Source organism: Canis aureus, chromosome 20 (assembly GCF_053574225.1).
Source record: "Canis aureus isolate CA01 chromosome 20, VMU_Caureus_v.1.0, whole genome shotgun sequence".
Classification (NCBI taxonomy): Eukaryota; Metazoa; Chordata; class Mammalia; order Carnivora; family Canidae; genus Canis; species Canis aureus.
In genome coordinates, this window is record NC_135630.1 from 7547928 (window position 1) to 7574620 (window position 26693).

Below are 26693 nucleotides of genomic sequence, written 5' to 3' on the forward strand. Positions count from 1 at the left end.
AGCTAGGCTTCATAATAGTCTACACTTTGCATATTTTTATTAGTTTCATCTTACTCCTTTTAAATGAAAAGTTTTCTAACTCAATTTGTATTTATTGCTTTATAGGCCAGTGCTTATTTTCTTTTCATCACCTTAATAGAATCGTGTAAACTATTTAAATTCTATATAGTTTTATTTGCTGTTTAAAAACTGATATAATACTCCTCTTTTAGGTAAAGGTTAAGAAATTATTTAGCTGGTTATGAACACTGACCAGTGTGGGAGTTGAGGTATAACGGTTATTACCCATTATTACTTTAAGTGCTCTTTTTTTTTTTTTTAATTATCTATATTATTCATGGCTCTCAGCCTGGGTTGCTTTTAAACAACCCCACGTCAGGTCAACTGAATCCAAATCTCCACAGCTATTATACAAAAACCAAACCAAACCAAAACACCTCCCTAGGTGATTCCAATGTGTAGCCAGGATTGAGAATATTGATTTACTCCAGAGTTTGAAATCTGGACCGAAATGAGGTGATGTGAATGTCCTCTTTCCTGCAACTATTATCACCAATAAATCTGGGGTGTGAATTGAGAATTTAAAATTAAAGTCAGTCAAAATCTGAAAATCTGAAAATTTTACACTCTTACCAGGTAGGATCACATTTCTAAATCTGAATTTAGATTTTTAAAAATCCCCAAGATCACTCCTAGAGTTGTCGAGAAAGTTAGATATGCACAAAACAAACACACATATGTATATGTGTATGAGTGTGTATTTTTATTTTCCATCTAGTAGTGGGTCCTTGCCAACTATTCGCTTTAATAGCACAGGAATAGTTCCCACTGTAGTTCATTACACCGTTAGGATCCTCGTTTAATGCCTCATAAGCAGAAGTAACAGCAGAAAAAAATAAAATAAAATAAAAAAGAAGTAACAGCAGAAGTAATAGTAAGTTATAGCAGTAAGTTAATATTACTTTGCATCTAAGGACAAATTATCTTTATTCTTTCATCAAACAAACAAAAAATACTTAATCCAATGTTTCCTTTTATTTCCTGCCCTATTAGGACATTTTGACTAAACTTAGCACTTGAGAGAAGTAATTAGGCCAGTGCCTATTTCAGAAAAACAATGGGTGTAGATTCATGAAATCAAATCTACTAGAAAGTAAGCCAATTAAAAGAGAAAACTAAAACAATTAAAAGCGGTGGAAAGAAAAGTGCCACCAGCAGAAGAATATCTTAATTACTGCTCCCGAGTGCTAAGTTTAGTGAGATCCTTGATAATAAATGATTATAACAGATATGAGTGGGAATTCTTCTTGACTCCTGTCACTCCACAGCTCTCCATGTGAATGGGATGAACTGACTGGCCGTGCCGGGGGGGCACCTTCCTCAAAGTTTAATTCCATCCTACTCAAAGAAGAAAGCATTTCCAAAGACAGGAGATTCTGTTTTTCCATCAAGAGTATTGAGCAGCTAGAAATTCCAAGTAAGTTCTTGAGGTCCACTTGGAGACCTTAACAGAGTGAAGCATCCGTATAACAGGAAAGGAAACACATGGTTGTAGGTGACCTGATTAAGAGAATCACGAAATCCACAGCAGGTGAGAGTTGCAGAGGTCTGTAGAAGTCATCAGTTCCGACACCCCCATTTTACAAAAGACAAAAGAGACTTGGATGTGGCTGTCTCCGCCCTCACGTTGGTCACCAGTAGCACTGTGGCGAGAATCCAGCCTGGATAACTCATACGACAACTAGCACAGGGCCTGGCTTATGGGGCGAAATACATGAATGTTATTTTCAATCCCTTGTCCTGCCCCAGTGACCTTGCTATGTGGCGAGAGAACCAATCAGTGGAAATACATTAATGCCGTTGTCTTGGGACGGGCCTGTGTGACTACAGCTCAGTGGATGTTTAGACATTAGTATCAAAAGGAAAGTATGCCCAAATGAGTGATTAGTCACCCTGCAGTCTTGACCTGAATAGCAAATTAGGCTCCGGGCAGGGATTAAGACGCTGACACCTGTGCCCTCCAGGCCCTCAATTGTGCTGATTGCTGTTCACTTGCCCCCCCCGCCCCCCCCCCCCCCCGCCGTGGCAATGGGCTCCATCGTGAAAGGGAAACTATTCATAAAAGCGTCCTTCCAAATGGCGGCCCAATGGCAAGGATGGGAAAGGGCCTGGATTCTCGCCCCTTCGATAATTCTGACAAAGTGTAGTTGAAAGCTGCTTGTGTCTAACGGCTGTTACAATCAGTCAGCAGGCAATCCTCTGAGTGTCTTGGCCTGGAGATACATTCTCACATCCCAGCTTTCTGGTGAAAGAGGCTAAGATGATCTTTAAAAGCACAGAAAAAAAGAAAGCAACCAGTTTTTAAAAATGTCAGTGAAACATAATCGCTTAGAACAACAATAACAACAACAACAACAAACGAATAACCACGTGACAAAATAATATGAAAAAAAGAAAAAGAAACAGATGTATTGGGGTGAAAAGTTTTCTGTTGGTTTTGGCTCAAGTCCCGAGTGAATTTTTCTCGGCTGATCTTCCCTTTCTAGTCACTCAAAAAGTTTCTTGCCATAAAATTGTTTGGAAAGGTTCTGGTTAATGAGAAGGGTAAAGAAGCCCAAATTACACATCAAAACCATATCAAAGGCTGAAATAAGAGGCACTCATTTGATCATTCAAAGTTGGAGCAAAAAAGAAAAAAGGTGATTTTTAGCAAAGTATGCTGTTGTTCTAAAATTTGAGAAATTGGCAAGAGAACAAGGAGCCAAGAAAGGAATATCGTTAGTTTTCTGTGCACTCTCTAAGGAAACCATCTAAAACCTTCCGTTTCCACCTGTGGCGCTTGCAGGAGAAGTTGGGGGTGAGGGTGGGATGGCGGGGGGCATCCGGGCGGCTGGGCACAGGTGCTGGGGTCAGGGTGGGGAGGTGGGCCTCCCAGTATGGGTCTGCTCGCCCCTCTCCCTCTGCTCCTCCCCATGCTAGCATGGTCTCTCTCACTCCAAAACGAATAAATAAATAAATATGAAGAAGAAGAAGAAGAAGAAGAAGAAGAAGAAGAAGAAGAAGAAGAAGGAGGAGGAGGAGGAGGAGGAGGAGGAGGAGGAGGAGGAGGAAGGAAGGAAGGAGAAGGAGGAAGGAAGAAGAAGGAAGAAGAAGGAGAAGAAAGGAGGAGAAGAAAGAAGAAGAGGATGAAGGAAGAAGAAGAAGGAGGAGGAGGAGGAGAAGGAAGAAGAAGAAGGAAAGAGAAGGAGGAGGAGGAGGAGGAGAAGAAGAAGAAGAAGAAGAAGAAGAAGAAGGAGGAGGAGGAGGAGGAGGAGGAGGAGACGGAAGAAGGAGGGAGAAGGAAAGAGAAGGAGAAGAAGAAAGAAGAAAGTAGAAGAGGATGAAGGAAGAAGAGGAAGAAGAAGAAGGAGAAGAAGGAGGAGGAGGAGGAGGAAGGAAGGAAGGAAGAAGAAGGGAGAAGGAAGGAGAAGAAAGGAGGAGAAGAAAGAAGAAGAGGATGAAGGAAGAAGAAGGAGGAGGAGGAAGAGAAGGAAGAAGAAGAAGGAAAGAGAAGGAGGAGGAGGAGGAGAAGAAGAAGAAGAAGAAGAAGAGGAAGAAGAAGGAGGAGGAGAAGGAAGAAGAAGGGAGAAGGAAAGAGAAGGAGAAGAAGAAAGAAGAAGAAGAGGATGAAGGAAGAAGAGGAAGAAGAAGAAGAAGAAGAAGAAGAAGAAGAAGAAGAAGAAGAAGAAGAAGAAGGAGAAGGAAGAGGAGGAGGAGGAGGAGGAGAAGGAGAAGGAAGAAGAAGGGAGAAGGAAGGAGAAGGAGAAAGAAGAAGAAGAAAGAAGAAGAGGACAAAGAAGGAAGGAGGAGGAGGAGGAGGAGTTCCGTGTTGGCCGCACGGCTGGTGCCGGGTGTCAGGAGAGCAGGGCAGCCACGCGGGCTGGTGCGTCGGGGGTAAAGGTGACACCAGCCCCCCTGGACTGAACAAAGAAACGAGCCCAGGGCACCCCGAGTCCTGGTGTCCTCCTGTGTGGACGGGACCAGCGACACCCCGTCCTAGGGCCCCAGCGTTAAGCGACCCCTGTGAGACGCGCTCAGAAGACGGCACCTAAATATGTGTAAGTGCTCGAGGGTTGCGGCTCCTGGGGCGCTGGGTGGCTCCATGGGTTACACATCTGGACTGGATGTTGGCTCAGGTCATGACCTCGGGGTCGCGGGACGAAGTCCCAGGTCGGCCCCTGCCAGGCGTGGTGCCTGCTTGGCCCCCCTGTAGCCCTGTCCCCCACCCCCCAGCCCCTCTCTCTAAGATGAAGCTGCGACTGTTGGGTACAGCTAGTTACAGAGGCACCTAAGGCCGCTCACAGACACTTCCCACGTCATCATTTTAGCAGATTTTTGAAACATAAGCAGAAGGGGGGCATCCTGCCTGCACCTGCGACGCCCCCCGGCCCGGGAAACTCGGCCCTGCTAAATGTGCACACAATCAACCTGATTCAAGCTCCCCTGTGTTTTGTCATTTCTATGGAGATGGGGTTTTTAAAAAATTTTTTTTTTGCTCACTGAATTCTTCTTATATATCTGTGTTAAGAGCTACCACTTAAAAAAAAAAAAAAGATTTTATCTATTTATTCATGAGAGACACAGAGGGAGGCAGAGACCCAGGCAGAGGGAGAAGCAGGCTCCATGAGGGGAGCCTGACGTGGGATTCGATCCCGGGACCCCGGGGTCACGCCCTGGGCTGAAGGCAGGTGCTAAATCACTGAGCCACCCGAGCTGCCCCAAAGCTACCACTTTCTACCTTCACAATCCCCTTGGATGATGTCTGTCCCCAACACCAGACTGTGAACTCCTGGAATGAGCTCCCCAGTCCCATTCGTCTTAGCCTCCCGCACGGAACTAAGGCACGCGGGTGACGGCATAGACCTCAATGAGTACAACGCCTTTCTTTAAAGTTTTCTGGATACTAGAATTTCTAGATTCTGTTCCCTCCTATCCCTCTTGTCCTGACCTGTCCTCGGAGTCTCTCTCACTCTCTCATGGGCCAATATTCATTGCCTTTAGAATCTTCTAACAATCTTGACAGGAGGTGTAACCACTCCACTTTTATTTATTTATTTTTTAAAGATTTTATTTATTTATTTATTTGTGACAGGCAGAGAGAGGCAGAGACCAGGCAGAGGGAGAAGCAGGCTCCATGCAGGGAGCCCAATGTGGGACTCGATCCCGGGACCCCAGAATCACACCTTGGGCTGAAGGCGGTGCTAAACCATTGGGCCACCGGGGCTGCCCACCACTCCACTTTTAAAGAGAAAATTGTGGGACGCCCCAGGGGGGAGGGTCCGTGGTGGAGCATCTGCCTTGGGCCTAGGATGTGACCCCAGGGTCCCAGGATCGAGTCCCACATCCGGTCCCTGCAGGGAGCCTGCTTCTCCCTCTGCCTGTGTCTCTGCCTCTCTCTCTGGGTCTCTCAGGAATAAATAAACAAAATATATATATATATATAAAAAAAAGAAACTTCCCACATTAAACTTTGTTAAATCATGAAAATATGTTCATGTAGGAGGAATTGTATTTTCAAATGTTTAAATTCCTTTTTAAAAAGTCTACAATTGCAGGGCTCGCGGCTGGCTCGGAGGGCATGAGACTCTTAATCTGGGAATTGTGAGTTTGGGGCCCAGGCCAGGGGTAGAGAAACGCTTTCCCGAGGTCTAGGGTGGAGCTCCTTGTGAACTCGCAGGGCACGTGAAGGACAGCACGCAAGGCTGAGAGCTCCTAAGGGACGTCCTACCTGCTGACACGTGGAGGAACGGGTCAGGCCACTCTCCACTGACTCTGACTCGGACACGCATTTAAGTTCGATGTGCCCGTACCCTTGATGAAAGCCAGCCGTGCCCCTCCTGACCCCGGACGTCCCCCTCGACCTGGGCGGCGCGGCTCGTGGGCAGAGGCCCCCCTTCTGGTTGGGACTCACCGCGAAGCATCTTCTGGTGACGTTTCAAGACTTGGGGAGCTCGCTTGACTCTGGGCCTGGAAGATCACGTGAGGCCAACCTTTGGAAAAGCAGCGTAGCCATCCTGCTCGTGTCAAGAACTTGAGAACGGCTCGTGCGCCTGGATCCAGTCTTCCTTCCGGGATTCTAAGCTGAAGCAAACCACCTGAAATTGCCATTTGGAGGCCTCCCGGTACCCCGAACCTCCTGTTCAAAGCTCTTGATTCTGGCCTCAACCACTTCCTCTGACAGCTCTTCTCATCGCAGAAAATGGCAACTCCAATTGGCCAGTTGCTCTGGCTTCCACCTGTAGAGTCCTTCTGAAATCTTTTTTTTTTTCATACCACGTTTATTTTATTTTTTTATTTCTATTTTTTTATGATGTATTTATTTGAGGGGGGCAGGTGCAGAGGGAGAGAGAGAGAGAGAAGATCCCAAGCAGACTGCCCAGCGAATGCACAGCCTGAAGCGGGGCTCCATCCCGTGCCCCCAGATGGTGACCTGAGCTGAAATCAAGAGTCAGGCGCTGAATCGCCCGAGCCGCCCAGACGCCGCGTCATTCTGCATTTCGAATGCACTAGAGAATATTGTTTATTCCATCTGCAAAATATATTGGGGATCCGATCACTTCTCCCCTTGTTCACCGTCCTCAGCTTGCTGAATTACGGCCCTAGCTCCCGCTTGTTCTCCGTGCTTCTTTGCCTGCGCCGATCCAGCCAGGATAGACCCGTCACGTTATGCCACGTCCCTGCTCAGAACCCGCCAGAGGCTCTTCCCCCCACTCAGCATAGAACCCAAGGTGTCCTTGGCTCGGACTCCGAGGCTCCGTAGGACGGGCTGCCCGGCTGTCTGGCCTCCCCTGTTTCTCCATGTCCCGCTCCTCTCCAACCTCCTGTGGTTTCCTTGCTCTCCTTTGAGCCCATGAAGTACAACTGCGCCTCGGGGCCTGGTGTTCATGCCTCCCTCCTCCTGGCACAACCACGGGTCCCTTCCTGCGACGGTTGTGCTCAGAGATCACGGTGTCAGAGCTGCTGAGCCTGATGTGAAATAACACCTTATAGGAAATAGCTCAGCCTGTTTTGACTCTGGTATTTTCTTCCTCGCATTTGTCATTACCCAATTACCTATAATCTAAATTTTATTTTTTTGATATTTTATTTATTTGAGAGAGAGCCCAAGCCAGAGAGAGAGCGAGCGAGTGCGCAAGGAGGAGAAGGGCAGAGGGAGAGGGAGTCACGGACCCCCGCCGAGCAGGGAGCCTGATGACTCCAGGACCCAGGGGTCACAACCTGACCTGGGCCAAAGGCAGGTGCTGAACTGCCCGAGCCCCCCAGGTGCCCCATAATCTACAACTTAACAGAATGGGTTTCTTCCAGCACAGAGCGTGAACTCCGCGAGAGCAGCAGCCTCACCTGTCTTCCTCCCTGGCGGGCGGCCAGCTCAGCGGGTCGGGTGATGCCCTGGAGAGGAGGGCGTCGTTAGCACGAAGCTGGAAGTGGGTTTCCCAATCACTGCCCCCCACCACGTGGACTTTTGATTTTTTATCGAAAATTAGGTTCCAGCTTCTCTGCAATAGCAGCTACTGGAAACCAAGACCTCACAGACAGTTTACCATCCCCCCTTTTTTTCCTTTTGAACTGCGTAAGAGCAAACTGCAGACAGACCACGGCCTCGCTGCTCCTCGGTCCTCGGAGGGTGCGTCCTCCCGCGGAGACCGTCTTCTCACAGCCACAACGCACGTGTCCAAGTCAGGTCATCGGCACCGGGAGGCACTACCACCCAATCCACTGAATGCATTCGACTTTTGCCAATTCCTTTCTATTCATTATTTTCTTATTTATCAGGAGTAGTTTATTATTCGCAGGAGCTAATCTAGGATCATTTGCTGCGTTTAGTTGTCCTGTCTCTCGAGTCTCTTTCGATTGGGATTGATTAGTTCGTCTGTCTTTCTGTGTCTCCGGAGCTTAAGAGTTCTTCTACATGTTCCAGCCTGTGCTCCTGCAGGCTGCCTCTCACCCTGGGTCCACCCCGCGTGCCCCCATGTCCAGATTCAGGCCAAGCGCCCCGTGGCGACAAATGACGCTGCGCTCTTGCCTCGAGGCACAGGACGTGGTTCGCTGCACCTGCTGCTGATGCTCCCCTCGTTCATCTGGCCCAGGGGTGTCCTCCAGCGTTCTCTCCGAGAAGCTCACCGTTCCCTCCTTGGAATCAAGAAGTAATCTCCAGGAGGTGCTTCAGGACCAGGCTAGTGTCTGCGGTACTGGCCACCCGCCTTAGCACCCGCAGAGGACTCCTGAGTGACTCAATCAGCGCTGCTGAATCGGGACTATTTTTATTGATCTTATTCGTTTGAATTCTGCGATAAGGGGAGCTGTCCCTTCTCCTCCATGTATCCATTCTATCGTTATTTATTTATTCATTTATATTAGCACAGATTCGTGGATTCCCGTTTTATCCAACAGGTTGTAATAAGTTACTATCATTATTTATTTTGACACTCAGATTGTTCCAGATTCAGCCGCTGGGAGCTCCATCCAGCTGGCTCAAGGTCCTTTGGGCATGTTGTCCATCGTGCTGTGAGCACTGCCGCATAAGAGGTTCCGGGCTTCCTGGGGTTTTCCCAGCCCGTGCCCTGGTTCCTTTCACTGGAAGATGGTACTTAGAAACCAAGGCCTTCTGGCCACTTGAGGGATCCATTGCCTCTAGCCTCTGAATGAAAAGATTTATGGTATATATGTGATTTCACACCCATTTCTAAACTAATCCAACATCTCAGGTTCTTCAGAACTCTCTTTCTTTCCATATTTGTACATTTTTTCCAACACTAAGAAACACGGCTCCCATTCCCTTCAGTATTTTACTTATTTGCCTAATGTCCCTGTAATTAATCTACTTCCCAGCCGGGATGCTGCTCCTTGACCCTGTTGCTTCGTTAGCTTCCTACTTTTCTAAGAGAAAAAAAGGATAAGCAGTAGTCATGTATTCTTTTCTTTCCAAATATTTGATTTACTTCAGAGAGAGAGAGAGAGAGAGAGAGAGAGAGAGAGTGCGCGCATGAGTGGAGGTAGGGGCAGAGGGAGAGGGACAAGCAGACTCCCTGCGGAGCAGGGAGCCCAACGCTGGATCCCAGGACCCCGGGATCATGACCCGAGCTGAATGCTTAACCAGGGGCCCTGGCAGTCATGCATTCTTAAGGACAAAGATTCCCCAAGTGTTGTGGCTGGAGAAAAAGGGCTAAGAGACAGAGAGGTTTGGGGAACCACCTTGGTTTGCCAAGGCATCTGTACAGAGCCCAGCTGGGGGTTTTCAGCCAATGGACTCTTCCCTCAGATCTCTGGTGGCTCGGGGACCAGCAGCCAGGCAGGCTCCGCGGCTGCCTCCCTGTACCACTAGGTACTATATAAAAAGCACTGTCCCGATTGCCTAGAAGCCTATTTTCTAAAATAAGTAAGTCAGGAAAACAACATAAAACCAGCACATCAAAAACCATAGAGACCAACTCTCCTAAGTAGTTCTTGCGCCTGCTTCTAATTTGGGTAAAGCGGAGGCTCCTTGTTCTCCCCCCAACAGCCACCAGCTGTTTGTGCGGCTGCTGGAAAAAGAGAAGCTGTGCTGGGTGGGTGGGTGGGGGAGGCTGTGGGTGACAGAAAGCTGTAAACATACTAAGATCTTAGGGAAATGTGGCCTTTTGTCTTCAGCACTGAGTCCCAGGTCCTCTGAAAGAATGCCAGGTGAGAGTGATTAAGAACCGTCCCACGAGTTCTCTCCGAGCCCATCCATGGCACTTCTCTCAAGCCCAGGAATCCGTTGGTGTGGAGGGCAGCAGCGTCTAAGCATTTAAGTGGTTAAGGGGCTGTGTCGGCTTGGAGAAGGCCGTTCTACGGGCGCTGCGCTACCGGTCTCCAACCCGGGAACACCCTATAGAGGGAAACGCAGAGAAACCTCACTTGCCTGTTGACATCACCAGGCTTGACAACCCGAATAAACGCAGTGAGAAAACAGCTCACTCGGTTTCTTTTCTTATAGAGAAAACATCCGTTCTAGAAGGAAACAAACATCACATGTATGCTTCCAAGCCTCTTGGAGTGCCAGGACCCAATACCCCAAAGCAGTGGCCCCCAGCCCAGCATGGGCAGCAACGCCCCCCCCCCCCCCGGACTGTGCTGTGGCTCAGGTGCAGTGGATCATACTCCCGTGGCAGGGCCAGCAGCTGGAGTGCCCCCCACCCCGCGTGCTGCTGGGACCCCCTCCTGGATGGGCCGTCGCTGCCCTGGGCACTGCAGGTGCGCTCGGGAAGGCCCTGGGGCCGCTGGCCGCGGCCTGAATCCCGCGTGGCCCAGTCGGAGCTCAGCCCCGACCCTCCGGGTACGCTGGGGAAGGCCCTGGCGCCACTGGCCGCGACCTGAGCCCCGCGTCCTGCAGTCGGAGCTCAGCGCCGAACCTCCGGGTGCGCTCGGGGAGGCCCTGGAGCCAGCGGCCGCGTCCTGGGCCCCGCGTCCTGCAGTCGGAGCTCAGCGCGTCCCTCGGGTGCGCTCAGGGAGGCCCTGGAGCCACGGGCCGCGGCCTGGGCCCCGCGGCCTGCAGTCGGAGCTGAGCGCCGAACCTCCAGGTGCGCTCGGGGAGGCCCTGGAGCCAGCGGCCGCGTCCTGGGCCCCGCGTCCTGCAGTCGGAGCTCAGCGCGTCCCTCGGGTGCGCTCAGGGAGGCCCTGGAGCCACGGGCCGCGGCCTGGGCCCCGCGGCCTGCAGTCGGAGCTGAGCGCCGAACCTCCGGGTGCGCTCGGGGAGGCCCTGGGGCCACGGCCTGAGCCCCGCGTCCTGCAGTCGGAGCTCAGCGCGTCCCTCGCCCGGGGGAGGCTGCGCCCGCCACGCGCGCCCTCGGCTCCATCTGAGGCGCAGGGAGTCGCCCGCGCGCCCAGGTCGGGCCGCTTCCCCTCCCGCCCGCACCTGGTGCACGCAGAGGTGAGCCGGGACCCGGGACCCGGCAGAGGTCGCTGCCGCCCCGCAGGAGAGCCCGGGGGAGCGCGGCGCGCGGCGCCCAGGATCCTCGACATCACTCCAGGCTCCTCCTTGCGCGCACACATCGCACACACACACACACACACGCTCACACACACGGACACGCACGGACCTCGCGCTCCTCTCGGTCCGCTCCCTCCGCCTGCCCCGGCCCCGGCCGCCTCCCCAAGTGCGTCCCGGCGCGGCCGCCCGGCGACGGCAGGCGAGGGGCCCACGGCGCGCGGCCGCGGCGGGACCCGCTCCCCGAGCGCCCTGCGGCCGGGACCCCCGCGCGGCACCGGCCTGGGGGCGGCCGCCCGCTCCCGGAGCCCCCGCCAGCCCGCGGGAGCCGCGCCCGGGAGCCCGCCCGCCGGCCGCTCGCCTCCTCCGCGGGCCCCCGCGCGCCCCCCGCCCGCGCGCCCCCGGCTCCGGGGCAGCTCGGCTCGGCTCAGCCCGGGCTGACCCGCGCTCGCAACCCGGGAGCGCGAGGAGGAGGAGGGGGAGGAGGGGGAGGAGCAGCAGGAGGAGGAGGAGGAGGAGGACCGGGGGAGGAGCATCGGGGGAGGGGCGGGGAGGAGCGCCGGGGGGAGGGGCAGGAGGGGGAGGGGCGGGGCGGAGGACGCGAGCCACGGGCGGGTCGGCGGCGGGGCGCGGAGGCCGGGCGGGCGGGCGGGGGCGCGGCGCGCGACCATGGCCCGGTCGCTGGTGCAGGCGTGCCGCAGCCTGGCCCTCTCAACATGGCTGCTTTCCTTTTGTTTCGTGCATCTGCTGTGCCTGGACTTCACGGTGGCCGAGAAGGAGGAGTGGTACACCGCCTTCGTGAACATCACCTACGCCGAGCCCGCGCCCGACCCGGCGTCGGGGCCGGGGCCGGGGCCGGGGCCGGGGGCGGGGGCGGGGGCGGGGGCGGGGTCCGGGGCGGCGGGCGGCGGCGGCCCCGAGCTGCGCAGCGAGCGCTCCGAGTGCGGGCGCTACGGGGAGCACTCGCCCAAGCAGGACGCCCGCGGCCAGGTGGTCATGGCCAGCGCCGCGCACGACCGCCTGGCCTGCGACCCCGGCACCAGGTTCGCCGCCCCGGGCCGCGGCCGCAGCTGGATAGCCCTCATCCCCAAGGGCAACTGCACGTACCGGGACAAGATCCGCAACGCCTTCCTGCAGAACGCCTCGGCCGTGGTCATCTTCAACGTGGGCTCCGGCACCAACGACACCGTCACCATGTCCCACGCAGGTAGGCGCCCGGCGGAGCGCGGCCCACGCGGGGAGCGGAGGGGACGAGGGGCGCGCGCGGGGCCCCCCAAGTCCGCGCGGGACACGCGTCTCGGTGCCCTGGACCCGTTAGGTGCCGCTGCTCCGCGTTCCTGGGGGGCGGGGGTCCCGGAGCGGAGAGGGGTGCTGGGGGGGATGGAGGAGAGAGGGGTGCTGGGGGATGGAGCGGAGAGGGCTGCTGGGGGGACGGAGCGGAGAGGGCTGCTGGGGGGACGGAGCAGAGAGGGCTGCTGGGGGGGATGGAGGAGAGAGGGGTGCTGGGACGGATGGAGGAGAGAGGGGTGCTGGGGGGATGGAGCGGAGAGGGGTGCTGGGGGGATGGAGCGGAGAGGGGTGCTGGGGGATGGAGGAGAGAGGGGTGCTGGGGGGACGGAGCGGAGAGGGGTGCTGGGGGGGATGGAGCGGAGAGGGGTGCTGGGGGGGATGGAGCGGAGAGGGGTGCTGGGGGGGATGGAGGAGAGAGGGGTGCTGGGGGAGATGGAGGAGAGAGGGGTGCTGGGGGGACGGAGCGGAGAGGGGTGCTGGAGGGGACGGAGCGGAGAGGGGTGCTGGGGGGATGGAGGAGAGAGGGCTGCTGGGGGGGACGGAGCGGAGAGGGGTGCTGGGGGGGATGGAGGAGAGAGGGGTGCTGGGGGGACGGAGCGGAGAGGGGTGCTGGAGGGGACGGAGCGGAGAGGGGTGCTGGGGGGGACGGAGCGGAGAGGGGTGCTGGGGGGGATGGAGGAGAGAGGGGTGCTGGGGCGGATGGAGGAGAGAGGGGTGCTGGGGGATGGAGCGGAGAGGGGTGCTGGAGGGGACGGAGCGGAGAGGGGTGCTGGGGGGATGGAGGAGAGAGGGCTGCTGGGGGGGACGGAGCGGAGAGGGGTGCTGGGGGAGATGGAGGAGAGAGGGGTGCTGGGGGGACGGAGCGGAGAGGGGTGCTGGAGGGGACGGAGGAGAGAGGGGTGCTGGGGGGATGGAGGAGAGAGGGCTGCTGGGGGGGACGGAGCGGAGAGGGGTGCTGGGGGGGATGGAGGAGAGAGGGCTGCTGGGGGGGACGGAGCGGAGAGGGGTGCTGGGGAGGATGGAGGAGAGAGGGGTGCTGGGGGGACGGAGCAGAGAGGGCTGCTGGGGTGGGGACGGAGCAGAGAGGGGTGCTGGGGGGGACGGAGCCGAGAGGGATGCTGGGGGGACAGAGCAGAGAGGGCTGCTGGGGGGGACAGAGCAGAGAGGGCTGCTGAGGGGGGGGTCCCGGAGCAGAGGGCTGCTGGGGGGTCCCGGAGCGGAGGGCTGCTGGGGGGTCCCGGAGCGGAGGGGGCTGCTGGGCTCAGGGGGGGTTGCGCCGACCAGTCCCGGAGGGTCCAGGAGGTGCAGTCGGGGGGCGGGGTCCGGGCTCGCGCGCGGTCCGAGCTGCTGAGCCGCGCGCACCTGCCTGGAGCCGGAGGCGGTGCACCTGCGTGTGCCGGGGTCGCGCTCCCCGCTGGCAGCCCCGGGCAGGGCGGCGCACAGGGTTACCGGCCGTGTCGCCCCCTGCCCCCCCGCCCCGCGCCCCGGGTCAGCCCGCAGCCCTGCGGGGACGAGCGGAGCCGGCTGCGGGGTGGGCGCCCTGACCGGGGGTGGTCGGAGTCCTGGGCTCCGTGTCGCTGGCGGAGGCGGGCCTGAGGGCAGGATGGCACCTACCCGCAGCCAAGAGGAGCGCGGTGCCCCTAAAGTCATGCCCACTTGGACATTGTGGGGGGAGCCTCTTGCTGATTGGGGCATCATGAAGTATGCAGAGGCCTTCTGTGTGGAGAGAATGGGGCGATTTCAGGGGAGAAAGAATAAGGGTGGTGTTGTTATTATTATTATTATTATTATTATTATTATTATTATTATTATTATTATTATTATTATTTGAATGCTTGAAGGGTGCCAGGGCTAGAGTACATTACTGCCCGAGACTCCTATTTATTCAGCCATAGGCCTCACATGCCACTGCTTCCCGGATAAGAACCAAAAAACAAAAGTGCTCCGCCGGCTTGTCAGCATAAGCAGCTACTTTTAGCAGCAGACTGGCCTTGTGATGTGCCCTCCTGCCCCAGAGGGGTTCCTGGGTGGAGGTGCGGCACCCGCCAGGGGGGCAGGGGGACAAATGACAGATGCGTTTTCTAACTGGAGTTGCCTAATCAAAAGTGTCACTGTCTTTAAAAGCTAGGTTGTAATACACAGTTATGCTCCTGAAAGGGAACACCAAGCGTAGGCTGTGTTGTTGTGGGGGGGTGCGTTCTTGGGGCCAAGTTGTCCTTCTGAGAGCTGTATCACCTGTTAATGAAGGATACAAGGCAGAGGCCTCTGCAAGGAAATTGTCAACCTTAAGAGAAACAGGCGGAGTGGGGAAAGCTCCGGGCTTTGCACGCACAGGCCAGAATAACACAGCCCCTTAATTAATGAAAAGGAGAGGCAGTTCGCGTAGAAAAGCTATAATACAGCTTTTAGGAGCGCTTGTTCTATTTTCTTGAACTTAACAGTTTTGTGCTGGAAAAGATTGTACCCCAAGGTTGAGTCATAGGAACACCCCTTAAACTTTGTTATTTGAGGATTTGGAGGACAATGGGAGAGCACTTTAGGTCATGGGAAGTATCTTTAGATAAACACTTAATATCTAAACTTTGACTTGAGGGGTCTTGAAAGAGGTTCTTTCCGTTCTGTAAATACCAAGCGGATTGTTAGCTCATTTGCAGGATCCCTTAAATGTTTCTCTGCGCATATGCATGAAATGTTAGACTTGGCTTCTCTGAACAGAAAGGGGCATCGTTTGTTCCTGTCGAAAAAGGTTCTCCGGAACTGCCAACATGTGGGGTCAATTAATGGCTTGCCTGTTCTTAAAGAAGGCAGGAGGCTGATTTTCCATACAGATGATGCTTAAGACACAGTGGGAGTAAAGGGTTTGGTGATAGTCTGAAAGTTACAGGCTAAAAAACGTAAATGGAATTTTCTATTATTATTCTCTTTCCAAAAGTGTGTTAACACTGTATCTGCTAAGGGCCATGAAGCCTCCACAGTATGTATGACATATCGTAGTGACATATGGCCATGTTACGGGATGCTGCGTTCACTTTAGTCGGGGACTGCACTGATTTCTGCTGAAGTCTCATTGTAAGGAGACACATGACCGGGTGGGCTGGCAAACGCTTCACTTTACTCTTAAATATTTCTCCTGAATATTTTTTTAAAGATTTTATTTGTTCATGAGAGACAGAGAGAGAGAGAGAGAGAGAGAGAGGCAGAGACACAGGCAGAGGGAGAAGCAGGCTCCATGCAGGGAGCCCAGCCCGACGTGGGACTCGATCCCAGGACCCCGGGGTCACGGCCTAGGCTAAAGGTGGCGCTAAACCGCTGAGCCCCCCGGGCCGCCCACTCCTGATTTTTAAACACTGAGGTCCCAGCGCTGGTCCGCCTGTCTGTGTGTTACCCTCAGCTCCAGAACTTGAAGGTTCTACTTTTTCTAGTTAAATTTGAGTCCTATTTCTAGATTCATCTTAGGAAATGGTGTCCATTTCAGATGCAAATCTTTATTCTTATTTTGTGAAGGTGGTGTGCAATACACCAGAGGATCCTTACATTTGTAAACTTTTAAATTTGGAGTCTCCAAAAAGCTAACTGACATCAACCTTTGCGTGTTTTTCTTGTTCGTTCTTAAATCTCACCTCTCCTCTAAATCCTTTTTTTTTTTTGGAACTGAAACTGATAGCTTTCGGGTGAGAAGGTCAGAATTTAGCGATGCAACCCGTCCTGTAATATCTCTGCGTTTTGGGTGACGTGACCCCGATACACCCCCTGCCTTGAAATTAAGTTAAATAGAAAATGATTCCCCTTCCCTTTTCCGTATGGACTTTGTGATTCCTTTTTTCTTGAATGATTTTGGGTTTCTGCCACTTGTGCAATGATGATTTCTCATTCACAAAGACATGGATATAATAAATAAATAAATAAATAAATAAATAGGTTCAATAAATAAATAACTAGGTTCGATAAATAAATAAATAAACAGATTCAACAATAAAATAAAATAAAATAAAATAAAATAAAATAAAATAAAAGACACTGATTCTCCTGGAGTTCACTAGTAGTTTTTCTTTGTAGCTAGTTTTAAAAAATCTAAAAGCTACGACTGCTTTACTGAGAGAGAATCTGTGTTTACAGCTCACACGTTTAAAGTATGCAGTTTCATGGCCTTTGCCATACTGAGAGTTGTACAACCTCACCTCTAAGCGCCCAAGGAAACCCTGTGTGCCTTAGCAGTGACTACTTATCCCTCCCCAGCCCCCTAGGCCTAGGCAGTGACTAATCTGCTTTCTGCATGTTTACCTATTTTGGACATTTCATTTACAGATGGTCCCCAAGTTACGATGGTTTGACTCTATGGTGATGTCAAAGTGATACACATTAGGTAGAAACTGTACTTGGGATTTTGATTTTTTTTTTAAATTTTTTCCTGGGCTACCAATATGCAGCTTGAGACTCCACAATGCCCAGCAGGGGCAGCCAGCTGAGGGTCCCAGCCACTCCACCAGGAAGATACACAAGCCATATGCTTACAACCATTCTGTACCCATATAATCATTCTGCATTTTTTTTTCGTTGCAGGGCAGCATTCAGTAAATTACATGAGATACTCAGCGCATTACTATAAAATAGGCTTTGTGTTGATTTTGCCCAACTGTAGACTTCAGAGTTCTGAACGTTTAAGGAAGGCTAGTCTGAGTTATGGTGTTCATAGGTTAGGTATGTTAACTGCATTTTCTTTTCTTTTTTTTTAATATTTTATTTATTTATTCGTGAGAGACACACAGAGAGAGGCAGAGACCCAGGCAGAGGGAGAAGGAGACTCCATGCAGGGAGCCCTATGCGGGACTCGATCCCAGGACCCCGGGGTCACACCCTGGGCTGAGGGCAGGCGCTAAACCGCCAAGCCACCCAGGGATCCCCTAAATGCATTTTTAACTTGTGGGTTTATTGGAATGTAAGGCCATGGTAAATCGAGGACAATCTGTAGGTGAATTCATGTAATATGTGCTTGTGTGTGACTGGCTTTTTTCACTTATAAGGTTTTCAAGGTCTGTCCGTGCTACGGCGTGTATCAGTACCACGTTCCTTTCTGTTGCAAATACGCTATTGTACATATATGCCATGCTTCATTTATTCCCCAATTAATGGGCCTCTAGGAAAATCCCACTTTTTTTGTTAATGAATAATGCTGTCATCATGAACGTTCACGTTTAGGCTGCAGGGAGATGCAGACTAAAGCTACAATGAAGACACCCCCCTTCAACAACCACGTCGGCCAAAGTTTGGCCAAGATCATACCCTGGGCTGAAGGCAGACGCTCAACCACTGAGCCCCCCAGGCACCTCTCTCAAATCTTTGTTTTTTTTAAAAAGTGGAATTTCTGGTTCCTATTGTAACCTTTGGAGGAAGTGCTAGTCCTTGTCCAAGGCACCTACATCACTTCACACTCGCGCCAGCCCTGTACGGGGGTTCCATTTCTCCAGGTCCTCATCAAGGCTTGTTACATTTTTTTAGATTTTGTGAGAGAGCGTGAGCAGGGGAAGGGCAGAGGGAGAGAGAGCCGCAGCCTCCTTGCTGAGCAGGGAGCCGGACGCAGGACTCGATCCCAGGACCCCGGGGTCATGACCTGAGCCGAAGGCAGACGCCTAGCCCACTGAGCCACCCAGGCCCTCACTTGCTCTGGTTTTGACTTTGGCCATCCTGGCTGTGGAAGGGAGGCGTCTTCACTGTGGCTTTAGCCTGCAGCTCCCTGCCAACAGTTACTCTCACATACTCTTGATTCCTTTTTCTGGTTTTCGCTTTGTTCCTTTTCTCCTTGCCAGCTGTCGCTTGTCCTTCCTGGACTTTGAGCCCATGTACTTGTACTTGTTGTCCTACAGAAGAGAGAAAGATTAATGGAGAAAAATCTTCCAATTATGAAAGCCAAGGCCCGCGGGCTGAGGTTTTCCCCAGCCCCTGTGCGGGTCGAGGGGGGCGAGGGGAGGCGCCTTTGGGGGCCTGCACCTGCCGCTGGCTGAGTTACCGTGGAGCCCAGCGCTGCAGGGGCGGGTGCGGGCCAGGGACAGCTCGGGTCCCCTGGCGGTGCAGGTGCCGCCCCTAGGCCCGGAGGTGGATGGAGCCTGCTGTCGACTGGTCGCCGTCGAAGGAGCGACACGCTTGTCTCCTTCCTTAGAAGAGGGCTCGCTGTGGCCCGCTGCGTGCACTCTGGACGGCGGCGCAGCAGGCCTCGCAGCGCCTGGGCCCCGGCCGTCCAGGCGAGGGAAGCCGCGGCCCACAGGATCGGCCCAGGGCCCAGGGCCCGGCCTTGTATTTCAGGACTTGCCCGCGGCCCGAGGAGAAACCCGGAGGCCTCTTGGCGCCCCCTGCTCTGGCGGGTGCTAAGCCTTTACCCTACGGGTTGTGCTGCCTTGGGGGCCGCAAGCTCGATTCCTAGTCTACCGTTGCCTTGACCTCGAGGAAGGAACTGGCTGCTATAACGGATTCTTTTTCCGGGACTCCTCTGATTTTCGAGGACATGTGTGGCTTTGTTCTGCATCTCCCTTTAGCGGGTGCGTGGCGTGCTCTTCTTTCGCACATTGCAGTTGTGTCTCTGGGAAGGGGTGACATTGGCCACCTAATGCCTACCCCGGGTCCGGCGTGACGTAAACACCTTGTGTGTATTAGCTCACTTAGCTCTCAGGATGGCCCTCAGGTGGGTAGTAGCATTACCCCTCTTCCACGGGCCAAGGAGCTGAGCCCTAGCCTGGGGAGGTGCCCTGCGGGTGGCAGGTGACGGAGCCAGCCTTGCAGACCTCCGTGGAGCATCGCCCAAGTCTGTGCCCGTAACTACTGTCCATAAGGATATGGACAACTTGAACTTTCTTTCAACTGTAAAAACTAGATGTGGACTGCGATGACTTAATGGACACAGGAAGTGAGCTAAAAGCTGATCCTTGGTTCAGAACGTGTCAGCAAGCCCATAGGCTGAATGCACTGCTGCCTCGCAGGCAGCATTTTTTGCAGCGGGAGCGTTGGGACCTTGTGCTGAGGGCCCTCCTCCTCCAGGCGTGCCTCTCATGACCCGGCTCTAGGTCACTCACTTCTTCTACTCTGGATCTCCGTTTTCTCTCTGTAAACGGTCTGGATTAGTCGATCCCTGTGTGAGCTCCATCACTTATTCCTCGTGCATTCAAAAATCAAGATATCGCTACTAAAATTCAGGTTTTTTTGGCTTTTCTTCATGACAAAAGCTGACAGCAGGGGCAATGGGTGGCCGGAGCAGAGCAGTGGCTAGCTGTCCCTATGGGCAACGTGCTCCCTGGTTGGCCCACGTCTCCATCGCTTCTAGCCTGGCTCCTGGCCTGTGCCCCTCATGCACGCCCGTGTCTCAACCCCAAGGCCAGAGTATGTGTGGCCCCAGCTTTATGGAGTCAACAAACCAGGGTCAGTGAGGAGAAGCTCTGGAAAGCAGAGCTGTTGAGCGAAGGGAAACGTTCACAAGGATGGAACCGTGTGCGGGGAGAGGTGGCGGCCGAAGCCTTCTCTTGTGCTCAGGTTGAAACCGAGCAGGCCTGTTGTAGAATTGCTGACGGCACGGGGCTCTGCTGGGTCACGCCTCACGGGCCTTCCGAAGCCTGAGCACCCAGACTTTCTCTCATTTGGATATCTAAGAAACCTTTAAGAGCCTCAGTTTCCCCCTTAGCTTTTCTCTATGTGTCTTAAGAGAAAAATGTCATTTATGCTGTTCCTTAGTCTTCCAGGCCGAACGGTCTCACCCTCTGCACTTAGCGTTTATGCACTTATTTATTTGGCACTAAAGGGCTTCGTCACCTGTGTCTCCAATGGCAGACAGACATCCAATAGCCAGGAATTCCAGACTCTGTTATTAAAAGCCATAATTCAGTGTCAGTGTTAGATAACATTCTTGGCAGTGAAACTTAATATGGCCTGGGCCTTTCAAGAAACCGTCTACTTGTTTACTCGGTTCGGGTCACAGAAATCATATCTGGGGGATTTGGAAGGAATCCTACCGTCTACCTTCCAGTCTTCAGTAAGAAATCCATCCTCCTCTCTCCTGAGGGCTCTGTCCTTAAAACTCCCCAGGCTTCTCAAAAAGGAAGGAATTTTATGACCACGGAATCTGGAAAGATTTAGAAGGAACCTAGGACTTTTTAACTTCTTCTCCTTTTTTTTTTTTTTTTTTTTTTTATAAAGGAGCAAATGTGTTTCTGATGAAACATTAATTTGTCTAGAAACCAGCCTCTATTTGTGAAAAGGAGTATAACCATTATTGTTGCATTTCTAGACATAAAACCTAGTCGATAAAGAATTTAACATATTAACAGCCCCTGGGAGCCCTCAGTTTATCCCTAGAAAGATGCTCCATCTCGCAGACCCTAGAGACTCTCTTCACTTCAGGTGCGTGAAGCGATGCTGGAATTGCGTGTATTTGATCATGGAAATTGAGAGACGGTGAATTTGAGTTAAAATGGAACTCAAATTCTATTCGGATTATCTCTGCTCTTGAGGATTTTGTGGGTAATATAAAACCCGGAGGAAAAAAGCTGCCTCGTGCTGTGCGATTGTTCTTTTCGAAGCTTCAATTATGGTGGTTTTGTTCCAAGGCAACCTTGCCTATAGGTGTAACGTGACCTTTTATTTTAAACTCTGGAGGATTAACCCCTCGGCAGTTTAACCTAAAGTAAGCTAATAAGTGTGCGTGACAGATTGACATCAAACTATTAATGATTGTGTTTCTACTTCTTTTTTCTATAAGAAGGAAAAGGTTTAATTTCTTTTACTTCAAAAGCATTGGTAAGAAATTGATTTCTGTATCTTAATTTTTTTGTCTGTCCCATAATATATAAGTGGTATTTATTTTTCATTTTTTAGATTTTCAAAAAAGATTTTTAATGTATTTATTCATGAGAGACACAGAGAGAGGCAGAGGCACAGGCAGAGGGAGAAGCAGGCTCCACGGGACTCGATCCCAGGACCCCAGGGTCACACCCTGGGCCCGAGGCAGGCGCTCAACCGCTGAGCCCCCCAGGTGTCCCTATGAGTGGTATTTAGAAACACTTTTTTAGTAGCAATAAGCATTATTTGTCATCAAAGTGAAGCTTATGCATTAGATTGTTAGCCTTTTTTATATGAAATTTGTGTTCGCACATTTAGTAATAGAGGTTAAAGATTAGAAATAATTTTGCATTAAACGTATGGCTCATTCATGTCCTTTCCAGGCAAAGATATACAATGAGTATGTTTTTTTTTTTTTTAATTCTTATTTGACAGACAGAGAGCATGAGAGAGAGATCACAAGCAGGAGGGAGGGGTAGAGGGAGAAGCAGACTCTCCACTGAGTAGCAGCCCCGACATGGGAGGGCTCCATCCCAGGACTCCGGGATCATGACCTGGGGCCAAAGGTAGCCGCCTAACTGGCTGAGCCACCCAGGTGCCCCAGTTGGTACATGTTTGAGGTTAAAGTCCAGGAAATATTTCATTTTTTTTAAACCAGTTCAACCTGCTGTCTTTCTATCATCGATGGCTTTTTCCATAGTCCACTAAAGCACTATTGAAAAGGCAAAGATGTGAGATTTTTTCCAAGTGTTGATCAGCACAAATGCCTTTTTTTCCTCAAATTTGTCTCTTTTCTGGTCTCCACCTTCTGCAGAAGCTATCCGTCAGGCCACTCTGTAGCTGTGAACCGACTAACCCTACATCAGGAATGTAATTTCAAATGACCCAAAGAATCGTGGAATGGGAAAGATGTTTTCCCCTTTATTTACCAGAAAGCTGCTGGAAATGATCTTCCTCCCAGATACCCACAGGCCTGGCTGCGTGTGTCAGGTCCCTTCTCTAAAGTGACCTCACCACTAAGGCACTCCCTGGCTCCTCTCTTTAAAATAGCAGCCTCCCTCCCCCACTCGCCACCCCCGCCACCCCCGGCACTTCCCACCCCTCTCCCTGCTTCACTTACTTCTGCTCAACATGCTTTACTGTCTGTCTCCTCCCTCCGAAATATAGGAGCTTTAAGAAACGGGGCTTTAGACGTTTTTTTATTCATCGTAAAGTTCCCAGAGCCTAGAAGGGTCCCTGGTGCATGGAAGGTGCTCCGTGAATACTGTGAAGAGCTGTTCAAAAATAAATAAATAAATAAATAAATAAATAAATAAATAAATAAATAAATAAAATAAAAATTAAAAATTAAAAAAAAAAGAGCTGTTCAATCACCTGGAGATTGGAAAGATGGACCACGTTAATATGTTAGTTTCTAGTGTCCTGAAAAACTATTCTATGACGCTAAAATTTTTCTTAGCTTTTTTTTTTTCTTAGCTTTTGACTTATGTCAGTGGAGTCAAGGAGATTCTAATTAGCGTCTTGCACTAAAATGTTTATTCCTCACGTAGAATGTGGCAGGAAGTTAAGTGCCTGGTTAGTGTCCTTGGTCTTCAGGGAAAAAGACATGAACAGAGGGTATTAAAAACAAGTTGTAACAAATACAGTCCTGTACGTGTGTTTATTGTCCTGCTGCTTTAGGGAAAATATATATATATATATATATGTATATTTTTTTAAATGAGAGACATATGCCTTACAGAAAAACTTGAAAATATTGGAACATTTAAAAAGAGGGAAGATAATAAAAACCATCTAGTACCCAACCACCCAACCCTTTTTTTTCATTATGTGGATACATATTTACTTTTACCACATTGGGAATATATTGTATATGTTTCATAGCTTTTTTTTAATTTAAGGGTACATTTTGAAATTTCTTTGTTTCTGTGGCATTTCTGCGATGAGCCCACTTTCCCCCTGCATAAACCGTGCTGCTGTAGACGTCCTTATGTCCCTAAAAATGGGTGCATATCTGTGATGACTTTCTTAGACCGAGTTCTTGGATATGGGACTGGTTAGCCGGAGGTTCTTCGTGGGTAGCTGTAGAGCAGGGCTTTTGGTAACCCCCTGACGCAGCCTCGGAGGCAGGCTCACCCACTGGTACGGCTCCACTGAAGGGGAAAGAACATCTGTCAGCTGTTGGTGCTGCTGCGGGATCCTAGCAAAGCTTCTCTGGGTGACTTTGCTCCAAGCTCGACCCCTTTGGCATCTGGGACAAGCCCCAGAAAGTGGAGAAGCAGAAGAAATGAAGCCTGGGTAATAGGATCACCCAGCATTGCAATTGGGGGAGCTCCCTCGGTTCTCTGAGCTTCATCTGAGCCTCGGGCATGTTCAGTGCACCTTGAACCGTGTGTTTGGAAACGGGGTCCGGTTGTGGCTCTGCCTCACGTTGGCTTTACCGTTGGCAAGTGGCTTCACCCCTCTGGGCCTCATTTTCTCGCGTTTGAAAGTGATGAGCAGGAGGCTCCTGGAGGGGGACTCGGTTTAGAACGGCGGTGTCCATGCGGGCTGCACGGGAGAGGCACCTGGGGGGTTTAAAGACCACAGACGCCTGGGTTCTGGTGTAACCTGAGGGCTGAGGCCTGTCCAGAGGAGCCTGATGTGCAGCCAGGGTTGGCCACCAGCACCCTGCGCAAGTGCAAAGTCCTCCTCGAGTTCTTAGGTCCCGTAGTTCTTAATAATTTAAAGAAATGCTGATTTTTTTTTTCTTCCGATAAGATCCGAACTCTACATAAGAACTTTGTGGAGTTCAGGATTATAATGAGAACTGTGAGGGTGTGTGCAGTGAGCGTTGTTGCAAGATGCGAATTAGTGACTCACTAATAACCACCAGATTTTCGAGACCGGCAAGGACGCGGACAGATGGCAAACACAGCGGGGACAGGAGAGCACCCAAACCTCTGCAACAGTCTAAAAAGAACACAATACCGAGTCCGAAGGGATTAGACATCTTCACCAAGTTGGGTGAAATCTCACTGCGGGGCTGAGTGGCCATCATCTTGATTGCGGGCCTCTGGCGCCAGTATTTTTGCGGACTCCGAAGTGTCCCATTTGGCACATCACGGTTGTCAGTAGCTACTTAGGGAAGCAGCATACGGTGAGGGCGGGAGAGGGTTCTGGTCCGGGATCGGCCTGGGTCTGACCCTGAGGTCACTCGCCCAGGGAGGCCTGCACTGTGGCACCGTGGCCATGGCGACAGACAGGCCAAGTCGTCTGCTGGGTGAGAGTGACGGGAGGCCCTGGGATCTGCGGGGCCAGAGGAGCTGCCAGGGGCCCGGCGTCCCGCAGGGAGGGCGGGCAGAGGCTGGGGCAGCAGGGCCGAGGGGTGGCGGGCCACCAGGGGCGCCGGCCGTCACTGTGTCACTGTCCAGGGCAATCGGAGCACGGGCCGTGGTGCCACCACTTGCGTCCCGGCCTCTGAGCCTGCCCCACGGCCTGGTCCCCGACAGCAGGCGGAAGAGGCTCCGGCCCCAGCTGGCACCCCGCGCTCACATCCTCGGGGCCTGCACAGCCCGCCCGGAGCCGGGCCAGGGTGCTCGGTCCCCCAGGGCTGGCCCCGTGTGGCCCGCGTCCCCTCCGTCCCCTTCCCCTCCTGCCATCCTCACGGGCCGGCTCCTCGGCTGCCACTGGGACGACCTTGGGCCGCAGACCGTGGGCCGCGCTGCATCTCTCGGCTTCTGGGGTGACGGGCGGTGACTCCTGGCCAGGAACGTCCGCTGGACGTTTGCCTGTTTCCCCCTTATTTAACCAACTTTTTTTTATTTTAAGATTTTATGTATTTATTCATGAGAGACACACAGAGAGAGGCAGAGACACAGGCCGAGGGAGAAGCAGGCTCCATGCAGGGAGCCCGACGCAGGACTTGATCCCGGGACCCCGGGGTCACGGCCTGGGCTGAAGGCGGCGCTCAACTGCTGGGCCACCCGAGCTGCCCTTGTTTTGTGTGTTTTATCTGCTACTCATTCTCTCCGCCTTTATTCCCCCTTCCGTTCCTTCATAGTGTTTACCACCATTTGAAATTGTTATATTATTTCATTGATTTACTGGACCGCTGTCACCTTCCTTAGGGAGTGTGAGCTCCACAGGGACAGGGTTCTGGGCTTAACTGCTGTACTCCTGGAGCCTGGCACATAGGGGCCTCCGGTCGGTATGTGGAAGACACAGGCCGATAAGGGAAAGGTGGGATGTGCACCCCCGATCGTTGCCAGGTGCACTGCTCACTTAAGGGACAAAGTAATGGCTCTTATTACATATGCAGGATTTGCCTTATGCTGAAGGTAAGCCTTAATTTGAGTGATTAAAAGCTTCACTTCTTTTTTTTTTTTGTAAGATTTTATTTATTTACTTGAGAGAGAGGGAGCAGGAGTGGGGGTGGGGGGAGAGGGAGAAGCAGGCCCCGCTGAGCAGGGAGCTGGACCTGGAGCTCCATCCCTGGTCCCCGGAACCGTGGCCCGAGCCGAAGGCAGGTGCTTACCCAATGGAGCCCCCCAGGTGCCCCTAAAAACTTTGTTTCTTGTCCTGCCCACAGCAGGGCCTGTGCTAAGGGAATCCACGCAGGGTCTGATCTGAGCTTGACCCCTGTTGAGATGCCTCCTTCCAGGGCACCCGGAACCATTCTTTCTCTATTCGTTACTCTCAGCAACTGGAAAAGGCTTTTTTCTTCTGGCTTCCTCTCAGGAATGTTGGGGGGTCTGGAGCAGGAAGCCAGTCATCATTTTCTGAGATCTCCTACAATCCTGCCATGTGTCTGAGGAAACCTAGATGCTCCTCCCCGGTACCTACAAACCAGTGCCTCTCGGTTCTGAGGCGCTTTGCTTTGGAGGTCTCCAAGGGGGCTTTTTACAGATAATGGAACAGAAATGGCCTTTGGAGTCATTTGTTATGAAATACAGCAAGAAATCGGAAAGAAGTAGCTGCGCGGAGCTGCCCAGTGTGTCTACTGGGAGGTGGGCATCTGGTAGACCTGAGACTTCCAGGGAACCTGAGTGTTCCCGCAGGGAAGTGCTGGAGGTTGGGCTCGCCCCGTGTGGTTTAGGAACCTGTCCCTCTGTGTCCACACGACTTCATTCCAGAAGAATCTAAAGCTAATGGGGCAGGAAGATGTCAGGATCCTTCCCAATGAAGGAAATAGCAAGTGACAAATGCTCAGCGAGCTATGCCAAATTGGAACCTTTGGGACAATGAGAGAAACCTGAAGTTTTCTCTTAAGTCTGAATAAGAGGAATTCATTAAATAGCTGTTGGTTGCAGCATTGATGCTTGCTCTAGAATGAATTTAATCTCCCACGTATTTGCATGCCTTTACGCTTTAGCTCCTAAGAACTGTGTGCATAGAGTTTGGAGCAATTAGGTGATACTATTCCTGTCAATTTAATAGTTTATTTTTACAGAAGACGTATATACTGTATCATTTTTTGGTTCTTCTTTCCTTTATAAATGCATTTATTATATGCAATGGATTCCGTTTTATTGAGGTTAATTCTCTTCTGCTGGACTGTGAGCTTTGTGAGTAAAGGTGCTTTAGGCCCCCAGCCCCTGGCCCTGGCAACTAACCCAGGTTT

General features: G+C 52.2%; 1 protein-coding gene and 1 long non-coding RNA gene across 3 annotated transcripts in view; one reads left to right on the forward strand and one right to left on the reverse strand.

The window, feature by feature from the left end:
* Nucleotides 1-742: 742 nt before the first annotated feature.
* LOC144291429 (uncharacterized) lies at nt 743-12405 on the reverse strand. The gene is made up of 3 exons (XR_013358685.1): nt 12092-12405; nt 9632-9886; nt 743-2325 (listed from the first exon to the last, which is right to left on the reverse strand). It is a non-coding gene; the product is annotated as an uncharacterized LOC144291429 (long non-coding RNA).
* Nucleotides 11630-26693, forward strand: part of RNF150 (ring finger protein 150) — a 241884-nt gene continuing 226820 nt past the window's right edge. For both annotated transcript variants that reach the window (XR_013358684.1, XM_077860935.1), the window contains exon 1: nt 11630-12191. Coding sequence is in view for 1 of the 2 variants with exons in the window: in XM_077860935.1 (XP_077717061.1) it covers nt 11654-12191 (538 nt within the window). In the remaining variant the exon portion in view is untranslated. The remainder of the gene's footprint in view (nt 12192-26693) is intronic.